The following is a 20094-nucleotide window of genomic DNA, read 5'->3' on the forward strand; positions in this document are numbered from 1 at the left end:
CTCTGACCACTTAACTGTCCTGCAGGGTGAAAATCTGTATACTTTAAGGCTTTCAGTAAATCTTGTCCAAGGACCCTTCACCAACAGAGCATGGGGGTCAAGTGTCTCCATTCTGGAATATGGCATTTCCCTCTCCAATATGGCACCGCTCACCCCTGGGGGGGCACGTCCAGGTCTTGGGTCCCATACTCATGATGCCCTCTCTTGGTTTGCAGATCCCCTGGATACCTAGCCATGGCCTTGTTCAACAAGGCCAATTGCCAGGCAGCGATGTTAGCCCTCAACATGCTGGGATGGATCTTTACCATGGTTTCCATGGGCCTGCCTAATTGGCGCATATGGTACATAGATAGCAGCCCTGCACCCCCCTGGGGGCTGGCCTGCGTAGGGATGTGGAAGGTCTGCACTTACCAGCCCAATAGCCTCCAAAGCAGACCCATAGCATGTCACCGCTACACCTACAGTGACACCTACCTGCCATTGGATATCCTCCTCACTCAGCACCTGCTCCTGGCTGCCAGCCTCCTTGCTTTCCTGGGGAAAAGGTTCATTGTCATGGGCCTGCGGAGAGGGTACACTACGCAGCTTCAGAAGGACACCACCTGCGACCTGTTCTTCACTTCCGGAATGCTGAGCATCACAGCTGGTGCATTTATCTCCATCGCTGTCCTCTGTAACTACTACGCCGTGATAAATGAAGAGGCTATACACTTCCCGCCCTCCTTCCACATCCCCTACAGGCCGGACCGGCAGGAGATGGGCAGCACCATGTATCTGGCGATTCTGGCTGCATTGCTGTTGCTGTTGAGTGGGCTGTTTACCATCTCTTTCCAGCAGACCCCCCAACAGCCAAATGTATCCCCAATCTCCCAAGTGTAAAGTTCCAGTTGCATAGCTTTGCAAATCCACGATGAGCAGTTTATGGGGGCGAAGTAACCATGAAATAGATCCAAGGACTCATGACCATGACGAAGGTCATCTTTAGCAGCAAGTGGCCATATTCTGCTTTGTACAAATTGGGCTCATCGATTGGTTAAGGAACTTTCATTAAAAAAAATCCAAAGAAAACACCTTCCACCTGTCTTACTGAATCTGTTTTTTAATTATTATTGAGTAAACTAATGAACTGGTGCATGAAATTCATGCCCATTAAAATGGGATTAATTAGAGGAAATATTTTAATATTGCTATTTGCCATTCTCTATAATAGAAGTGTCAGAAATGAAAGAAAATTAGTAAAATGCATATGAAAATCTTCCTCCTGTCAGAGTCTGTGGCACACCACGGAACTCAGAGTCAAGTCCCCGCCCACCCACGTGCACCTCAAAATTGTGTGAGACCCAGACCCAGCCGGCCTTACCCCTAATTGGGCTAGATCCAGACCCAGATGGTCCCACTTTTGTCAAGCCCTGCCAGAATGGGGGTAGGGGTGCAGCATCAGGTGCCCTGGCCTGGAGCTGGGGTGAGGGTCATAGCCTGAGGTCCCCCAGTCTGGGGCGGGGCGGGGGTAGTGGCCTGAAGTCCCCTGTCAAGCTCTGCCAGGTTGGGATATGGCCTGAGGCCCCTCTTGAAGCCCTGCTGGGTGGGGGGCACAGCCTGAGGTCCCCGTCTAGTCCCACAGGGGGCGCAACCTCAGGTCTTGCTGATTGCTCGTTAAGGCTCTTTATGGGAACTCGGCCTATGCTGTGGGCACAGCCATCTTGTTTATGGAAACCCTATCTCCACTGTGGGCGCTGCCTTTGTGGTGGTGTTATGGTCAATTTGCAAATTCCCTCTTTACTGTATAATCAATGCTATATCTACTGTGAGGAAATGAGAGTGGCTGGGATTCTCACAGCTCCCTCTCAACCTCCCACTAAAAACAACCGGCCTGAGCTTCCAGGGCATGGCCCTAACCCCTCTTCTCCACATGCACTTCCCCAAATGTGCAAAAGCAGCAGAGCAGGAGGAATCCCCTTCCATGACCACACTCAGCAGTTACTGCACTTTTGCCACATTTGCTTTCTCTCTCCTTCCTTCCCTTCTTTTCCTCTAGTTTTCTTTCTCCGGAGAACTTTAACACAAACCCCAGATGTCATGTTCTTTCATCCCTATGCACTTCAAGATCATTCTCTCAAAAAAGGACATTTCCTCTCGACCCACAGGTTGAGAACCGCTAGCAGGATCCCCTAAGACCATCGGAAAACACAGATATTTACATTATGATTCATTAATAGTAACAAAATCACAGTTATGAAGTAGCAACGAAAATACTTTTATGGTTGGGCGTCACCACAACATGAGGAACTATTAAAGGGTCGCGGCATTAGGAAGGTTGAGAACCACTGCTGTAGAATGACTGGGTGGTTCTTTCTTTATTTATATATATATATACACTAGTGGGCCGGTGCATGAAATTCTTGCACGGGGGATGGGGGATGGGGAGGTGTCCCTCAGCCTGGCCTGCACCCCCTCCCATCTGGGACCCCTTGGGGGATGTCCAACTGCCAGTTTAGGCCTGATGCCCACAGGCAATATGGGACTGCTGGATCCTAACCACTCACCTGCCTGCCTGCCTGAGCACCCCTAACCACTCTGCCTGCCAGCCTGCTTACCCCCAACTGGCTCCCATTGCTGGTCTGCTCACCACTAACTGCCCCCCCTTGTCAACCTGCTTGCCCCCAACTGGCCCCCCCTTCCAGCCTGCTCTTCCCCAACTGCCCGCCCCCCAGCCTGATCACTCCCAACTGCCCTCCCTTCCTGGCCATTTGCCCCTAGCTGCCTCTGCTTTGGCACCGCCACCATGGCTTTGTCTGGAAGGACATCTGAAAGGACTCCTGGTCTAATTATCATATTGCCCTTTTATTAGTATAGCTTTTATTGATTTTAGAGAGGAAGGGAGAGAGAGAGAGAGAGAGAGAGAGAGAGAGAGAGAGAGAGAGAGAGAGAGAGAGAGAGAGAGAAACATCAATGATGAGAGGGAATCATTGATGGGCTGCCTCCTGCACACTCCTTACTGGGTATGGAGCCCATAACCTGGGCATGTACCCTGACTGGGAATCAAACCATGACTTCCTGGTTCGGAGGTCGATGCTCAACCACTGAGTCACACCGGCTGGGCGGGTGGTTCTTTATTTTTGCTGTTTATACACACATCTGTGGTTAGATGTAGGTCAAGTCGATGGCTCTGCTGATCTTGGCTGAGCCTTCTCATATGTTGGGATTGGCTGGCCGGCCATGTTTACATGGTGGATGCAAGGGTCCAAGAGGGAATGGAAGCTCCAAGACCTCTTGAAGCCTAATGCTTGGACTTACTGGACAGTCATCTCTGTCACATCACATTGGCCAAAGCAAGCTACAAGGGCAGCCTAAATTCAAGGGATGGGGAAATGACACTGCCGTTTAGAGAAGGTCTGTATAGCCACAAGCCACAGAGTGAGGCTACATGAAGGGATGAAGAACTGGGGCTATCACTGCAATAAATCTCCCACGCCAGCTTTATGTATCTTTCTATAATTTCTGGACAGTTCAGGCCACATGTGAACCATTAATAGAAGAATCCAGTAAAATTAAGTAGGGGTAGACAGTCTACCTCCAATTCCCATTGACATCTTTGGACTTTTCTCCCAGTACCAAAGGTAGACATTAATACTTATACTGAAATACAATCGCTAGACTCTGAATTTTCCCATATGACGAATTACATGACTAATGTCCCCATCTGTACTTCAAACACACGAGGATATGGCTCATGGAGATATGACAGGCAGATGGGGGTTTCAGACAGGAAATACATCATGTATGTAAACTGCAACCGTGGAGAGAAGGCACTCAGCATCAGAGCAGGGAATGGAATCAGTTATCCAGTAACCAAACCAGGGTGATGGCTCTGGACCTGATGCCATGTCATGGTCTAGGCCAGAGCCAATGCTGAGCTAAGTGTTGGATAAATGCGAGCTCTTTGATTTTCCTGACCCATCGACTCATTGCTTCCTACACATGTCACACCAAGGTCGGGAATCAAGCCTGCAACAGAGGCACACGCCCTTGACAGGAATCAAACCTGTGACCCTTCAGTCCAAGGGCCAACCACTGGCCAAAACCAGCTAGGGCAGTTATGCATTTTTAAAACTACATAGGACCATACATACACATTGTCTCAGTGTTAGTCTTGGCTTTGATACCTCACTAAAATGATGCATGGCCTTTAGAATGGCAATCATCAACAAATCAGCAAACGACAAGTGCTGTCGAGGATGCGGAGAAAAAGGAACCCTCGTGCACTGCTGGTGGGAGTGCAGACTGGTGCAGCCACTGTGGAGAACAGAATGGGAGTTTCCTCAAAGAATTAAAAATGGAACTGCCAGTTGACCCAGTAACCCTACTTCTAGGACTATTTCCCAAGAAACTAGAAACACCAATCAGAAAGGATATATGCACCCCTATGTTCATAGCAGCACAATTCACCATAGCTAAGATTTGGAAACAGCCCAAATGCCCATCAGCAGATGAGTGAATTAGAAAACTATGGTACATCCACACAATGGAATAATATGCTGCCATAAAAAAGAAGGAGCTGTTACCATTTACAGCAGCATGGATGGAACTGGAGAGCATCATGTTAAGTGAAATAAGCCAGGCAAGGAAAGAAAAATACCACATGATCTCACTCATTTGTGGAAAATAAAGAACATTATAACCTGATAAACAAAAAGATATAGAGGCAGTAAAGCACCGAACAGTCTGTCTAATTACAGTGGGAAAGCAGGTGGGGAGAGGGATCAACCAAAGGACTTGTATGCATGCATATAAGCACAACCGATGGACACAAGACACTGGGTGGGGGGATGAGGGCATGCGACAGGGGGCTGGGGGAGGCTGGGGGAAGGTCAAGGGGGGGAAAACTGTATGCAAAACTTTAAACAATAAAATAAAATAAAAAGATGCATGGTTTAATAACCATTGGAGAGAACTGGGTAAGGATACACAGGGCCTCTCTGTACTACCTTCACAACTTTCTATGGATTTATAAAAAGTAAAAAAAAAAAAAAAAAGTGCATTGTGAAATTGATGAAACTGGATAATGGAACTCACATGACAATGGCTCATTAAATGCCAATTATTCCCTTTGGAATATGGATTCAAGATGGCTGCCAAGTCCTTGCCACTCCTCCAGCCAGAGCTGGTCTTTGCCCCTCCCCTGAATCTAGTTTGGCCGTGTCACTTGCTTTGACCAGTAGAATGGAGCAGAGTCTCACCGTGTAACTTCCATGCTGGGCCTGAGACACCCTGGCAAGCTCCCTTCTGGAACCATGCTCCAAGAAAGGCAAGCCCCAGGGGGGGGGTCACAAAGAGCAGAGTGGAGCTCTCCAGGCCACAGCCCCAACTGAGCCCCCAGCGGGCAGCCAGCACTCACCCTCAGCCATGGGAAGGAGCCAGCTGGGGTGTCCTAGCCAGGTGACACCCCTAGATAGCTGGATCCCCAACTGACAAAACATGGGGCAGCGTGATCCCCATGCCACTGCCCGCCAGTGGTCACTCCAGTCCAGTCCAACCTCCAGATGATTAGAGCCCTAAGTGACCCCCTGGGGAGCAGAAGAATCACCCAGTGAAGCCCAATCAATTAAAAAAAAAAAAACCAAGAAAAAGAATAAATGGTAATTGCAGTTTTAAACCATTAAAACACTATTATTATGGAGAAATCCAGAGCAGATTAAGAATTGAATGGTCTAGCTCAGTGGTCGGCAAACTCATTAGTCAACAGAGCCAAATATCAACAGTACAAGGCCAGAAATTTCTTTTGAGAGCCAAGTTTTTAAACTAAAACTTCTTCTAACGCCACCTCTTCAACATAGACTCGCCCAGGCCGTGGTATTTTTGTTTAAGAGCCACACTCAGGGGGCAATGAACCACATGTGGTTCGAGAGCCACGGTTTTGCAGACCACTAGTCTAGACCATTTAATGGTTGAGTGTCAGCCTATGAACCAGAAGGTCAGAGTTCGATTCCCAGTCAGGGCACAGGCCAGGGTTTCGGGCTTGATCCTCAGTAAGGGGTGTGTAGGAGGCAGCCAATGCATGATTCTCTCATCATTGATGTTTCTGTCTCTCTCTCCCTCTCCTTTCCTCTTGGAAATCAATTTAAATATATAATTTAAAAGAAGAATTAAATTATCTAGAGGGCACTTTTCAAACTGTACTGTATGTGCAAATCACCTGGGAATGCTGTTAAAATGAGATTCTGACCCAGCGCTTTTAGGTTGAGGCAGGGGATTCTGCAGTTGGTGCTGATGCTGCTGGCCCTGAACCCCACTTTGAGCCACAGGGGTCAGAAGGGCGTCTCTCCCGGTCCCCATGTGTCAAAGCCAAGCCTGGAGGGAGGGTGCCCGCATTTCAGCTGGGAGATGTTTTCATGGGAACAAATGGGATTCGCTATCGGGAGGAGGTGTGCGCTGTCTGTATGGGCATCTGCCTGGTGGAAGACACTGCCCAGAAACTGATCTCCCCCTTCTCCCCCCACCCGTGGTGGCTTCCCAGAGAGATGAACATCCAGCTCCTCTGTCCTTGGACTTGGCCGAAGAGGCAAAGGGCTGAAGATCAGCAACAGGGTGAGGGCCACCTTTGAAGACAGCCATCGCACTTCACATTTCAACAGTCATTCCAGTGCAGCACGTCTACTGTGTTTCCCCGAAAATAAGACATCCTCCGAAAATAAGACCTACTTACAGGTTTCCTTCTGAGTGAAATATAAGGCATCCCCCTGAAAATAAGCCCCGCCCCCCCAGCTCTGTCTCAGAATGCTATTGCTAAACATGAGAGATTTGGTCCACTGATTCTGACAGAAATGGAGTCCCAAAAAATTCACCAGGAAATTCAGGAATTGGATTGTTTGATGATGTTCCAGAAGATGATGACATGATTGTCATTGAATAAATGAGTAAATTCTTGATACTGTAGGATTCACAATTTGTCTGGTTTGTGTTGACAACTACCGTACTACCATACTGTATACAGGTAATAAATTTCCTTTATTTTCATTTAACAATAAATGTGTACCGTATTCTTCTTCATGGAAAAATAAGACATCCCCTGAAAATAAGACCTAGCGCAACTTTGGGAGCAAAAATTAATATAAGACACTGTCTTATTTTCAGGGAAACAGGGTAGGAGGATGTGCGGAAGGAAACAGGGAAAGAGAGACAGGGCCGGGATTTGCAGGAATGTATGGGCTCAGCCAGCAGGTGCGCACGAAATGCAGGTCTTATTCCCCTTCCGCTAAAAACCCTTGCGAGGCTTCCAAGCTTATTCGGGGGAAAAGGCAAAGTCTCAAACTTCAGATGATGCTTTCTTCCCCTCCCTCACCGCCTTTTACCCTCCCTCCACTAGCCACACTGGCTTTCTTGCAGGCCCCTGGACATTCCAAGGATGGCCTACATCCCTGTTCTTTCCTTTACTGGGAGCCCTCTCCCCCAAGACGTCCTGTGGCTTGCTCCCCCACCTCCCTCAGGCTGCTTGGGTGCCACTGTCTCAGTGAAGTCTTCTAGAATCATCCTCTTACCACTGCAATGCTCTGTGCCACCCCAGGCTCTCCCGATCACCCACCCCTCCATGCTGCCACCCGTCTTCCCTGCTATAAGTCTGTTACTGCTTACTCTGCGCATGACTATGTGTACATTCTGGATGGGAAGGGAAGTTTGCGTTGTTCACTGTTGTATCCTAGGGCCAGGAACAGCTCCTGACATGTAGTAGACACTCAAAAATTGGTTTTGATGGAATAAATAACTAGTATAACATTATTAAGACGGGCCAACGAAACATTTGAATAGGAAGTCTATATATGCACTGTCTAATGACAGCTGTCTTAATCAGTTCAGGCTGCTGTAACAAAATACTGCACTATAGACTGAGAGGCTTAAACAACAGATTTCTCACAGTTCTGCAGGCCGGGAAGTCCAAGATCAAGGCGCTGGCAGATTTGGTGTCTGGTAAGGGCTCATAGACAATTGTCTTCTTGAATCCTTACCTGGCAGAGAACAGAGAGTAGTAAGCTCTTTTGTGACCCTTATAAGGGCACTAATCCCATTGATGAGGGCCCCTCCCTCATGACCTCATCTAACCCTAATCACTTCCCAAAGGCCCTGCCTCCTAATCCCATCACATCAAGAGGTAGGATTTCAACCTGTGCACTTGGGGGGCACACAAACATTCAATCCTTAACAGTTGCCATTAGTCCCACTGAGCACTTGAAATATATCCAAACTGATATATTTGTGGGAGGAAGGACAGAGAGAGAGAGAAAGATATGATATGAGAGACATTATCAATTGGTTGCCTCCTGCACGCACCTGGACCAGGGCTGGGGCTCCAACCTGCAACCTAGTTACATGCCCTTAACTGGAAAGCAAACCCGAGTCCCTTTGGAGCATGGGGCCCATGCTCTAACCACTGTGAAACTCTGGCCAGGGCTACACGCTGGATTGTTTGTTTGTTATCCTCACTGAGGATGGTTTTCCATTGATTTTTGAGAGAAAGTGGAAGGGAAGGGGAGAGAGAGAGAAACATCAATGTGAGAGAGGCACACCAATTGGCCTAGATGGAGCCTGCAACCGAGATACATGCCCTTGGCTTGAATTGAACCTGGGACCCTTCAGCTTGCTGGCCAATGCTCCATCCACTGAGCCAAACTGGCTAGGGTTACACGTTGGATTTTAAAGACTTAGTGCAAAAGAAAAAGATGTCAAATATCTCATAAATCCTCTTTTAATATTGATTACTTGTTGAAATAACATTTTCGGTACAATGGGTTAAATAAATCTATTATTTAAATTATGTAATTTTCATCTGTCTCCTTTTTCTTTTTTAATTGAGTTACTAGAAAATTTAAAATGATGCTCACATTACATTTCTCCTAGACCCGTGGTCGGCAAACCACGGCTCACGAGCCACATGTGGGTCTTTTGCCCCCTGGGTGTGGCTCTTCCACAAATTACCACGGCTTGGGCAAGTCTATTTTGAAGAAGTGGCATTAGAAGAAGTTTAAGTTTTAAAAAAGTGGCTCTCCAAAGAAACTTCAATCATTGTACTGTTGATATTTGGCTCTGTTGACTAATGAGTTTGCTGACCACGGTCCTATACAGTGCTAAGCTCTATGCTATCTTCACCACTCACATGGGCAGCCACATATAGAAGCAGGAGGCCTGCTGTTAGTGAGTTTGTGTGGCCGAAAGAAAAAGAAACATCGAGAAATTAACTGAAACTTGGTCCTCCTTCCACAGTTAGCAAAATACTGCCCATGGCTCAGAGAGGATGGATGGGTTGGTGGTAAACCCGTGTCTGCAAATATGAAGTTTATGGAGATATATCTGCAGGTAGGTGCACATATTCAACACATTTGGCCTCACTTCCATACACGCTGCATGAATTAACCTATTATTGAAAACATTGTTGATTAGCAACTTACTCAAAGAACCTTAACTATTGTAGATAGTTTCCATATGAAATCAGATATAAAGAAATCTAGATGGATCCTAACCTGCTTAGCGTCCCTCATGATCACATCTACCTGTATTTCTTTCAATGGTAGAAAAACAGAGGTGCGGTTACTTTTTATTCCTTAGACAAAATATTTGTACCAGGCACAGGCACAGTTCTGGCTATTGGGGATATAGCTATGCAAAAACAAAAACAAAAACAAAGACAAAAAAAAAACCAGATAAAAATTCTTGCTCTCATGAAACTTTCCTCAAGTAGGACAGGGAGATAATAACCAGTAAATTAAAAAAGTTTATCACCTGGCCAGCATGGCTCAGTGGTTGAGCATCAACCTATGAACCAGGAGGTCACAGTTAGATTCCTGGTCAGGGCACATGCCCGGGTTGCGGGCTTGATCTCCAGTAAGGGGCATGCAGGAAGCAGTCAATCAATGTGTTTCTCTCATGGATGTTTCTCTCTCTCTCCCTCTCCCTTCCTCTCTGAAATCAATACAAATATATTTTTAAAAATAGGGGTGTCGAACTCAATCAGAGAAGGGGCCAAAATCTAAAATCCAGCCTAAATCGCGGGCCGAATGGTTTACTGAACAGTCATAAACTGACAATGTCATAAACTGACAACGGAGTGCAGTGATGACAGCGCGGTGCGGGCCACATTGCAAGGCCTGGCAGGCTGGATTTGGCCCGCGGGCCTTGTGTTTGACATATGTATTTAAAAAGAAAGAAAGTATATTGAATGAGTTACCAGTAATGTGGAGAAACCACTGCAGGGGCAGGAGCATAGGGAGTGCTGTGGCCGTGGGGAGGGACTGCACCGGGAAGCAGGAAGGCCTAGGCCTCTTTGGTGAACGATCTCGCAGCTGCCCGGCTAGGCAGGAAGGGCCTGCCAGGGAGAGGGAATGGCATATGCACAGGCCTGGAGGAGGGAGGACCCAAAGATGGAAAAGTGGCTCCGAATACAATGGGGAGCCACTGGGGGCTTCTGGCCAGAGGCATGGCATGGGCTTCCTTCCTTTTTCAGATCACCGCTCTGCCTACCTGTGGAGGAGAGGTTGCAGGGGGTCAGGGCAGAGACAGGAGGACCCATGAGGAAACTATGGCATTAGTCTAAGAGAAAAGACGGGGTCTGGGACCAGGGTGGCCCAGGGGAGTGGGGAGAAGTGTTTGGATTTGAGGTATACTTGCTTTCCCCTTCATCTCCTTGGAAGCCAACTAGAGGAAGCCAATATCTGGGTGTCATCCTGGGATAAAACCCGGATGTTTCTGTACCAAGACAGGTGCAAGCTAATGGTGGGATTTGGAATCAGAGCTGCCCGCTTCAAAGCTGTGTATTTTGTCTCTTTAACCATGCACCTGCTCTCAATGGTGAGGACAAATTCAACTCCGGATAAGGGAATTATTTTGCTTTCATGGAGAGTGAAACATCGTGGCATTTGATAAAGGTCGCGGGGAGGATTTTCATGTTTACTTGTCGTTAATAAATATGCATCCGGTCTGGCAAAATGCTAGGCCCCCACTGAGAGCTTATTAAATGTCTTCTGATGACAAAATGCTAACTAATGGTTTAATATATTTTTGAAACAGAAGTACATTACGAAACACATGATTTACATAACAAGATTTTCAAAATACCTTCAACTTCTCCATCTTCTTCCCTAAGAGTCTTTACCCTACAGAATGGTACATACTGAAATGTTGTCATTTACATCGCTGTTCTTTCCCATGTGTAGTTTCCTAAGGAATTTCAAGGTTCCTGAGATTATTCTCTGGAGGGGAGGGGAGAATAGGGAAAGGCACATGGAGGGAAGGAGAGAGGGAAGGAAAAAAACTATTTTCCTACCCACCCATAAGATTCTCAGCACTTGAGTATTTCAGACCAGTTCAAACCTACAGCTATACCATGAGGATGCTCAATCGGGCATTCTAACTCCCAACTGGTGAAAGTCGGCATAATTATGGATCGGCCAACACTCCCTTATGGAGTCTCTCCCAGAGAGACTTGTGTGATGCAAACTACAGGCAAGCCACACCAAGGTTCCCAGGTGTGGGCAGGAGCCATCCAGGCCTTGTCGCCCTCCCCGTCTGTGCCACGGTCATCATGTTGGCATTGGCGGAGTGGCCCCTGCTTATAGCCATGAACCGTGGCTCAGAGATCTTTCTCTCCAAGGCGAGAATTTCTGAGCTGGGCTGCAGTTCTCAGAATGCAATTTCCCATAGAGTCTGGAGCCCAGGGGGAAAATCCCTTAGGTTCCACTGTCTTCATATTTCCTGTTTCCCACCTCCTGACATTTTGATTCAAGTGCCAATCCCACTGAGCATAAAGGGGGAAATGTGCCCCAAACGCCGAGTGCCCTGCAGGTGTGGGAGGTGGGCGTGAATGGGGTTGCTGGCTTTTCTAGCTCAGGGTTCTTAGGAGCCACCTGGGCCTTAGGTCCTGTCTAATCGCAGGCTGCAGCCCCGTCCCCAGCTGCACCCTTGCCATGACTCTGAGGGTGCACCCTGGGGATACTCCCCCAAGCATCCGGGTCCCCAAACCCTGAGATCCGTTGTCCCCATTCCCCCCTGCCTGGGAGCAAGGTGACCTTCTCTGCCTACATGAGTGGAACTGGGAGTAAATACATTCCAATGTCTACTCCAAACTGATGTAAAGACTTTGACAGAGAAAAAGACAGCAATACTACATCATTAGTGGCTAGATTCCCTCAATGAGCTTCTAAGAAACAATGGTGCTTTACTCCTTCCTATTTGAAGTTTCTTAGCTCAGCCAGCATGGCTCAGTGGCTGAGCGTCAACCTATGAACCAGGAGGTCATGGCTCGATTCCCAGTTAGGGCACATGCAAACGTTGTGTGCTCGATCCCCAGTGTGGGGCGTGCAGGAGGCAGCTGATCCTTGATTCTCTCTCATGGATGTTTCTACCTCTCCCTTCTTATCTCTTCTTCTCTGAAGTCAGTAAAAATATACTACTACTACTATTACTACTACCACTACTACTACTACTAATAATAATAAAGTTTTCTTAAAAAGGAATTAAATCTGTAGATTAGGGTTTCTCAACCTTGACACTTTGGGCAGGAAGTTGTTTTGTGGTGGGGCTGACCCTTTGTAGCATCCCTGGTCTCTACTCACTGGATGCAAGAACCCTCTCCCCCTTGCCCCACTGTGACAGCCGCAAATGTCTCCAGACATTCCCAACTGTCCCTGGGGGCAAAATCGCCCCTGGTTGAGAACCACTGCTGTAGTTATAGATATAATCACAGACATAGTATATCCACAGGAAATGGACTGCAAGCTCTTTTAACAACCTACCCTAGACCTGGGTGTCACGGCTCAGTGGTTGAGCATCGACCTAGGAACCAGGAGGTCACAGCTCGATTCCCAGGCAGAGCACATGCCCAGGTTTCAGGCTTGATCCCCAGTGTGGGGCGTGCAGGAGGTAGCCGCTCAATAATTCTCTCTCATCATTGATGTTTCTACCTCTCCCTCTCTGAAATCAATAAAAATATATTTTAAACACACACACACACACACACACACACACACACACACACACACACACACACACACAAAACTGCCCTAAAAGATGAGATGACAATGAATTCAACAAGCAGCAGGCTTGCATTTTATAATTTCCAAACTACTGGTTTTTGAATATCTTTTCCGCCTCTAGCACCTCTGTAATTAAAAAGAAAAACACTTCAAGAAACTCAAAATCAGCTCGAATTCTTTCATCTAAGCGAAGATTTCCAAGTGAAAGTAGCCCGTGTAAACACCTGAGGAATTAGATAAGAACCTCATCTGACGCCTGGAATTCCGAATTGCTCATTCTGTAAAAGCAATTACATTCGCCTGCAGGCTCATCTCTTCTGCCTTGGTAATTCGCCAGGCTGCTGAAATGCCACATTTGCAAAAGTACTCCCACAGTATAACCTATCCAGCGTTTGCCTCCACCGAGGCTCGCCCACGCAGGCATCTTGTAGAACCAGACAGCCAAAGCCCACGGACTGATGGGGAGGCAGGGGGGCAGCTGTCCAGTGTCCCGGGCATTACATCCCCGTCAGCATCCCTCTGAAAATCACAGTGAGACCCACCACCGAGTGACGATAAAAGAACAAACACGGCCCTAACCGGTTTTGCTCAGTGGATAGAGCGTCAGCCTGTGGACTGAAAGGTCCCAGGTTCAATTCTGGTCAAGGGCATGTACCTTGGTTGCGGGCACATCCCCAGGAGGAGGTGTGCAGGAGGCAGCTGATCGATGTTTCTCTCTCATCGATGTTTCTAACTCTCTATCCCTCTCCCTTCCTCTCTGTAAAAAAAACCCAATAAAATATATTTTTAAAAAATTAAAAAAGAACAAACTCAGTGGCAGTATGATTGGCACTTGTCCCTCCCTCCCAGGATACACTGCGGTGGTCTTATTGCTCCACTAATAAAAACCAGAAGCTTTTCACATTTTTAATAAGATTCTCTGTGTCCTCCTTATTCCCATCAGCACACTTATTCATAATTCACAGCGTATGCTTTGAAAATTACTTTAATGATTTATTACAGCTCTGGTTCTAATCACGGTATTTTCAAAAATATATTTTTATTGATTTTAGAGAGGAAGAGAGAGATAGAAACTATCAATGATGAGAGAGAATCATTGATGGGCTGCCTCCTGCACACCCCACACTGGGGATGGAGCCCACAACCTGGCATATGTCCTGACCGGGAATTTAACCATGACCTCCTGGTTCATAAATCGACTTTCAACCACTGAGCCACACCAGCTGGGCTAATCATGATATTTTGTAGGACATATATGTATAAAATAAGTTATCCACTGTAGTTTTTAAAATATATTTTTATTGATTTCAGAGAGGAAGGGAGAGGGAAAGAGAGAAACATCAATGATGAAAGAATCTTGATTGGCTGCCTCCTGCACGTCCCTACTGGGATCCAGCCCACAATCCGGGCATGTGCCTTTGATTGGAATCAAATCCAGGACCCTTCAGTCCACAGGCTGACACCCTACCCACTGAGCCAAACCAGCTAGGGTGACAGCTTTTGCTTTTAAAAGGCTTGTTATGGAGGAGGCCAAAACCCTTTGTCAGGGACCATGAGCCATAGGACACCTGTTTAGGCAATGCCATGACAGATGGTGCCCACAGAGCAGCCAGGGTTGAATTTCAGCATTGAGCATTGCCTTCACAGCTGAGAGTGGCTTGGCCTCTCTCAAGGGGCTCATCTAAGCCTGATTCTGTAGCTGCTTTCGGCGTCTGTCCTTTACATCCTTTCTGCAGGCCTTTGACCTGCAGCGAGGGCATCACCCGGGAGCGGCCAGAAACGCAGACACTCAGGCCCCACCCCAGACCTCCTGAAGCAGAACCAGAACTTCCACTAGATTGCCAGGGGGTTGTGTCCACATTGCAGTTTGAGAAGAACCGCTTGAAACCGATCTTTGCAGAAATGCAATAGGTGAGGGCTTCTGGAAAGCCAAGACAGAAATATAGCTGAGAATGTGATCTGAGAGCGACCAGATTGAGCAGGGAGGGTGCTATGTGAGGAGTTATATATAGCCCCGATCTGAGTAATAATCACCAGATCTCATAGCCTGCTTTAGGCCCTCGGGGTTAGTTACTATGACAAACTGTTTTAAAATACTGGAACCATTGTCATGCCTCCAGTTTTAAATATAAGGGAGACAGAAAAGGAAGGATAAATACAAGGTTGAATTTCGTGGTCAGCATGCAGAAGGGGTGACCACCACCAGGGATGTGAGTGGGTTTCCAGGCATTTTCCTGCTGCAGAGGCCGAGTGCACACCTCACGACAGATGAGGGGTTGGGGATCTTTTTCTTTTTGAGGAGGGGCAAATAAAGCAGCTGAACCACATCCACCATGTACTATTGCAGCGAATTACAGTACTTTTCAACCAATATGGAACTTTCTAATGCACTGTGTCAGTTTTTTAATAAAAAAAAATCAAGACAGCCACGCATTACATTACTAAGGCCAAAACAATGACATTGTCACGTAGAGACATATGTGATGATTTGCGAGTGGCCTTGGAATAACCGGTGAAAGTGACGGTCTAACTCTATATATAACAGGCACCCAGTCCTAGCCAGTTTGGCTCAGTGGATAGAGTGTTGGCCTGCAGACTGAAGGGTCTTGGGTTCGATTCCGGTCAAGGACACATGCCCGGGTTGTAGGCCCAACCCCCCCTCCCAGTGGGGGGTGTGGAGGAGGCAGTCAATCAATGATTCTCTCTCATCATTGATGTTTCTCTCCTCTCCCTTTCTCCCTGAAATCAATAAAAATATATTTAAAAAAAACAGACACCCAATCAATACTCATTCAAAGAACAATAGTAGTAGCCCCATTAACAAAGCATTTACTGTGTCTGGGCACAGTTCTAGTGCTTTCCAGGTGGCACCTTGGTCCATCCCATCTGCTCTTTGAAGGGGGTGTTAGCAGCAGCCTATTTTACAGTCAGTGAGCACTCACAGAGTGTGAATCCTCTGCCCGCATTAAGTGACCAGGGGATCAGGGGCAGGCAGTGGGCCGCAGCGGCCACCTCACCGTGTGGATGAGCAATGCCACTGGAGCTCGGAAGTCAGACAAAATCTGGGCAAGAGTGAAGTGGATCTGAGAGCCAGCAAGGCCAGGGCTGTGACAGCATGCTTCTACTTTCAGAGGGATGGAGAATCTGAGTTTCTCTCTCTCCGTGTTTTCTCATTTTCCAATCAATTCGGGACCTTTCCCAGAGCTTCTGTCCTTCCCTCATTTTAAAAAAAAAGTTTTTATTTACTTCAGAGAGGAAGGAAGAGGAAGAGAGAGAAAGACATCAATGATGAGAGTCACTGATTACATGCCTCACACTGGGGATCGAGCCCACAACCTGAGCATGTGCCCTGATCCGGAATTGAACCATGACCTCCTGGTTCATAGGTCAATGGTCAACCACTGAGCAACACTGGTCGGGTCTCAGAGAGCCCTTTTTAAATTATTAATTGCATGAATCTGAGCCACCCTATTTCCAAGGTAATCTATACCCTAATCCATATGGTTTGGTTTGCTCTTTTTTTCTTTTAAGTATATTTTTTATTGATTTAAGAGAGAGAGGAAGGGAGAAGATGAGAGGGATAGAAACACCGATGAGAAACAGCAACATCAATCAGTGTCTCCTGCATGCTGCCTACTGGGGATTGAGCCTGTAACCAGTCATGTGCCCTGACCGGGAATCAAACCAGCAACCACTTGGCGCATGGGTCGACACCCAACCACTGTGCCACACCGGCTGGACAGTTTGGTTTATTCATAGGGTTCATCCGGGTAAGCATATATAAAATAAAGTAATATACAATAGGTTCCTCAAATCTAACTTTCTCCATTCAAATAACAGCCCAGGAGGCAGCAAGGCCTTAGCGGGACAGTCTGGGATGATAACGCCCACTCTGGCACTCACTGGACACCCTCCACTGGGATGGGATAAAAACAGCTCCGCACTACAGCGGAGACATAGTCAATACTGTAATTGCAGAATGCAATATGTACGGCGCCAGGTGGGCACTGGAAATATCAGGGAGAACACTTTGTAAAGTATATGAATGTCTACTCACATGCTACACACCTGAAACTAATACAAAATCATATTGACTGTAGCCCTAACAGTTGTAGCTCAGTGGATAGAGCACCGGCCTGCGGACTGAAGGGTCCCAGGTTCGATTACCAGTCAAGGACATGGACCTTTGTTGCGGGCACATCCCCCGTAGGGGGTGTGCAGGAGGCAGCTGATGGATGTTTCTCTCCCGTGGATGCTTCTAACTCTTTATCCTTCTCCCTTCCTCTCTATAAAAAAAAAAAAAAAAAAAAAAAAAAAATCAATAAAACATATTAAAAAAATATTGACTGTAAATTGTAATTGAAAAATTTGGAGAGAAAAAAAAAGCTCTTGAACAAAGCACATCTCCCAAGGACGAGCAAAGTTGATTATAGGCAATCTATTGCAGATACATTTTAAGGAAGAGAAGCATTTTCCTAAAGGCAATGCAATTCACGCTGAGTTCCCGGCCCTCCGTGGTGATTGGCTTTTACTGTATTCATCAGAGCAGCTTTGCTCCCTGCATGCAAGCTCTGGGGGCATGCTGCGCACAGCTAGACGATACCAGCAATATAAGTCTCCAGCACCGAATCTTAGGCCCAGCAGCCCAAAGGATCAGCAGAGGCTAGGACATTAATATGCTCTTTAACATGATATTTCCCCTTTGATTTTAGAGAGAATGTAAGAGAGAGGGAAAGACAGAAATATTGATGGGAGAGAAACACATTGATGGGCTGCCTCCTGCACATGCCCTGACTGGGACCTGGGCCGGGGAGGAGCCTGCAATCGAGGTACGTGCCCTTGACCAGAATCGAACCCAGGACCCTTTGGTCTGCAGGCTGATGCTCTATCCACTTAGCAACACTGGCTAGGGCACTGGCACATCTTTGTAAGTGGAAGGGTTGTGTTCCAAAGCTTGCTCAGCCCCGGGGGAACATGGGCATGTTTCACCTTCCAGCTCCAATGTCCACTAAACTGCAGCACGGACACGCTGCAGGTATAAAATGCTTGCGTCTCACGTTGTCAGAATTACCTTCCAATCGGGAAAACTATTTTAGCAAAGATGCTAATCACTGGCTTTCTTTTCTTCTCCTTCCCTTCCTGGATCAATAGGCAATCAGCAGGGAGGCTCCGTTTTGCTACAGTTAGCATTTTAGTCTGCCCAGGCCACGCTGACTCTTAAGAGGGTGCTAAGTGACTTTTCCACTCTCTTCCTATTGAGAGCTTCTAACACATGGGACTATGCAGAACACATTTAGAACAAGCTCGATGGTGATTTTCTACTCTCCCTTCACAGGAGGAAAGTGAATCTGCGGCAATTACACAGGAAACAAATGCACTAAGTGAGCTTCTATTCTCTAGTAGGTCTTCTTCCGGAGTGGGTAGCGCATTCAGTAATCCCGGGTCACAGCTGGCCTCCCCTTTGCAGGATATTGGAGCGTTCTCATTTACAGGTGTCCTCAGCGTGACAAGAGCCGGTGGCATCTGGCCTGTTTCCTCATCGTCCTGCTTCTGGGTTCGGTTGCTCAGTTCCTTATTGGTGCCCACCCCTCGCCCCCTTCACCTCATGCTCTTATAGAATTTTTTTCTTTCCTGTTTGTTTGGCCATCACATGCACAGTTGTGTACATATTTATTTGCTTCATGCCTGACTCCCCCATGAAACCGTAAGTTCCATGAAAGCAGGGACCAGGTCTATGTTTTTTATTCCTTTTTAAAAATATATATTTTATTGATTTTTTTACAAAGAGGAAAGGAGAAGGATAGTTAGGAATATCAATGAGAGAAACATCGATCAACTGCCTTCTGTACACCCCCTATTGGGGATGTGCCCGCAACCAAGGTACATGCCCTTGACCGGAATTGAACCTAGGACCCTTCAGTCCCCAGGCCAACGCTCTATCCACCAAGACAAACCGGTCAGGGCTCTTTTCTTTTTTTAAAAAAATATATTTTTGTTGATTTCAGAGAGGAAGGGAGAGGGAGAGAAAGAAACATCCATGATGAGAGAGTATCATTGATCGGCTGCCTCTTGCACGTCCACTATTGGGGATGGAGCCCGCAACCGGGGCATATGTCCTTGACCAGAATCAAACCCAGGACCTTTCAGTCCACAGTCCAATGCTCTATCCACTGAGCCAAACTGGCTAGGGCGTGCTTCTTACTCCTTTCATCAGCACATGGTAGGTGCTGAATAAACCAATGAAGGAGTGAGCGAATGTTGCTCTCAAAGACGAATTATTTGCACTGGACGAAGAACAATGGTGCAAAGAGTCTAAGCCAGAGGAGAGATGAAATGGGGACAAAGGAACAGAAAGTGTTCAAGTTCTTCGGGGGAAGGAGGGGAAAGTCAAGCTACAGCGAGAGGGACTAAATGAATCTGAGGAGGAACCACAGAAACCACTGGTGCGGATCGGCATACAAACTGAAGACCCTGAGAGACATACCATGATTTGCAGCTATTTTATACGATCATGACCAGATGGGACTGGTCCAATCATCCAGGGCCTCAGGCAGCTGCCAGCAGGGCAGAGCCAGCTTGAGTGATGGGGCCTTGGCCATGACTCTCTGGAGAGGCCCTCGGTCTTTCTGGGGCTAGACTTTCTGGTCCTTGGGGATGGGACTGGGATGGCTGGGGGGCAGAGGAGGGGGTAAAATGAAGATGGGAAGAGTCAAGCTGACTTTGTGAGCCATTCGTGTTCTCATCATTACATGAGACTTTGGAATAACAACAATGAAAAATGAAAAAACCGTATTTGCCTTGAGAAATTTTTAGCCTAGTTCAGAATAAGAAAAACTATGGATACACACGCATATTGAAACATATACCGTATAGATGTACACATACACAAACACATATATAACACAAGTTAGTGTTACAGTTAAAAGCTAGTGTTACAGTTAAATGTGTTTAAAGTACTTTCAAAGCACTAAGGAGGGGAGGCTGATCCTTCAGTGTGGTGAAGTGGAAATATGAAAGATTTTAGCTCAGCCGGTGTGGCTCAGTGTGTGAGCTTTGACCTATGAACCAGGAGGTCATG

At 47.0% G+C, this 20094-nt stretch overlaps 1 protein-coding gene across 1 annotated transcript; it reads left to right on the plus strand.

Moving 5' to 3' along the window:
* Positions 1–234: 234 nt before the first annotated feature.
* LOC311615524 (claudin-34-like) lies at positions 235–879 on the plus strand (the record flags this gene model as incomplete). Its single annotated transcript, XM_084870878.1, has 1 exon — positions 235–879. The coding sequence occupies one exon, from the start codon at positions 235–237 to the stop codon at positions 877–879; it is 645 nt and encodes a 214-aa protein (XP_084727004.1).
* Positions 880–20094: the final 19215 nt, after the last annotated feature.

This window comes from Pipistrellus hanaki (genome assembly GCF_964339955.1).
Source record: "Pipistrellus hanaki genome assembly, chromosome: X".
Taxonomy (NCBI): Eukaryota; Metazoa; Chordata; class Mammalia; order Chiroptera; family Vespertilionidae; genus Pipistrellus; species Pipistrellus hanaki.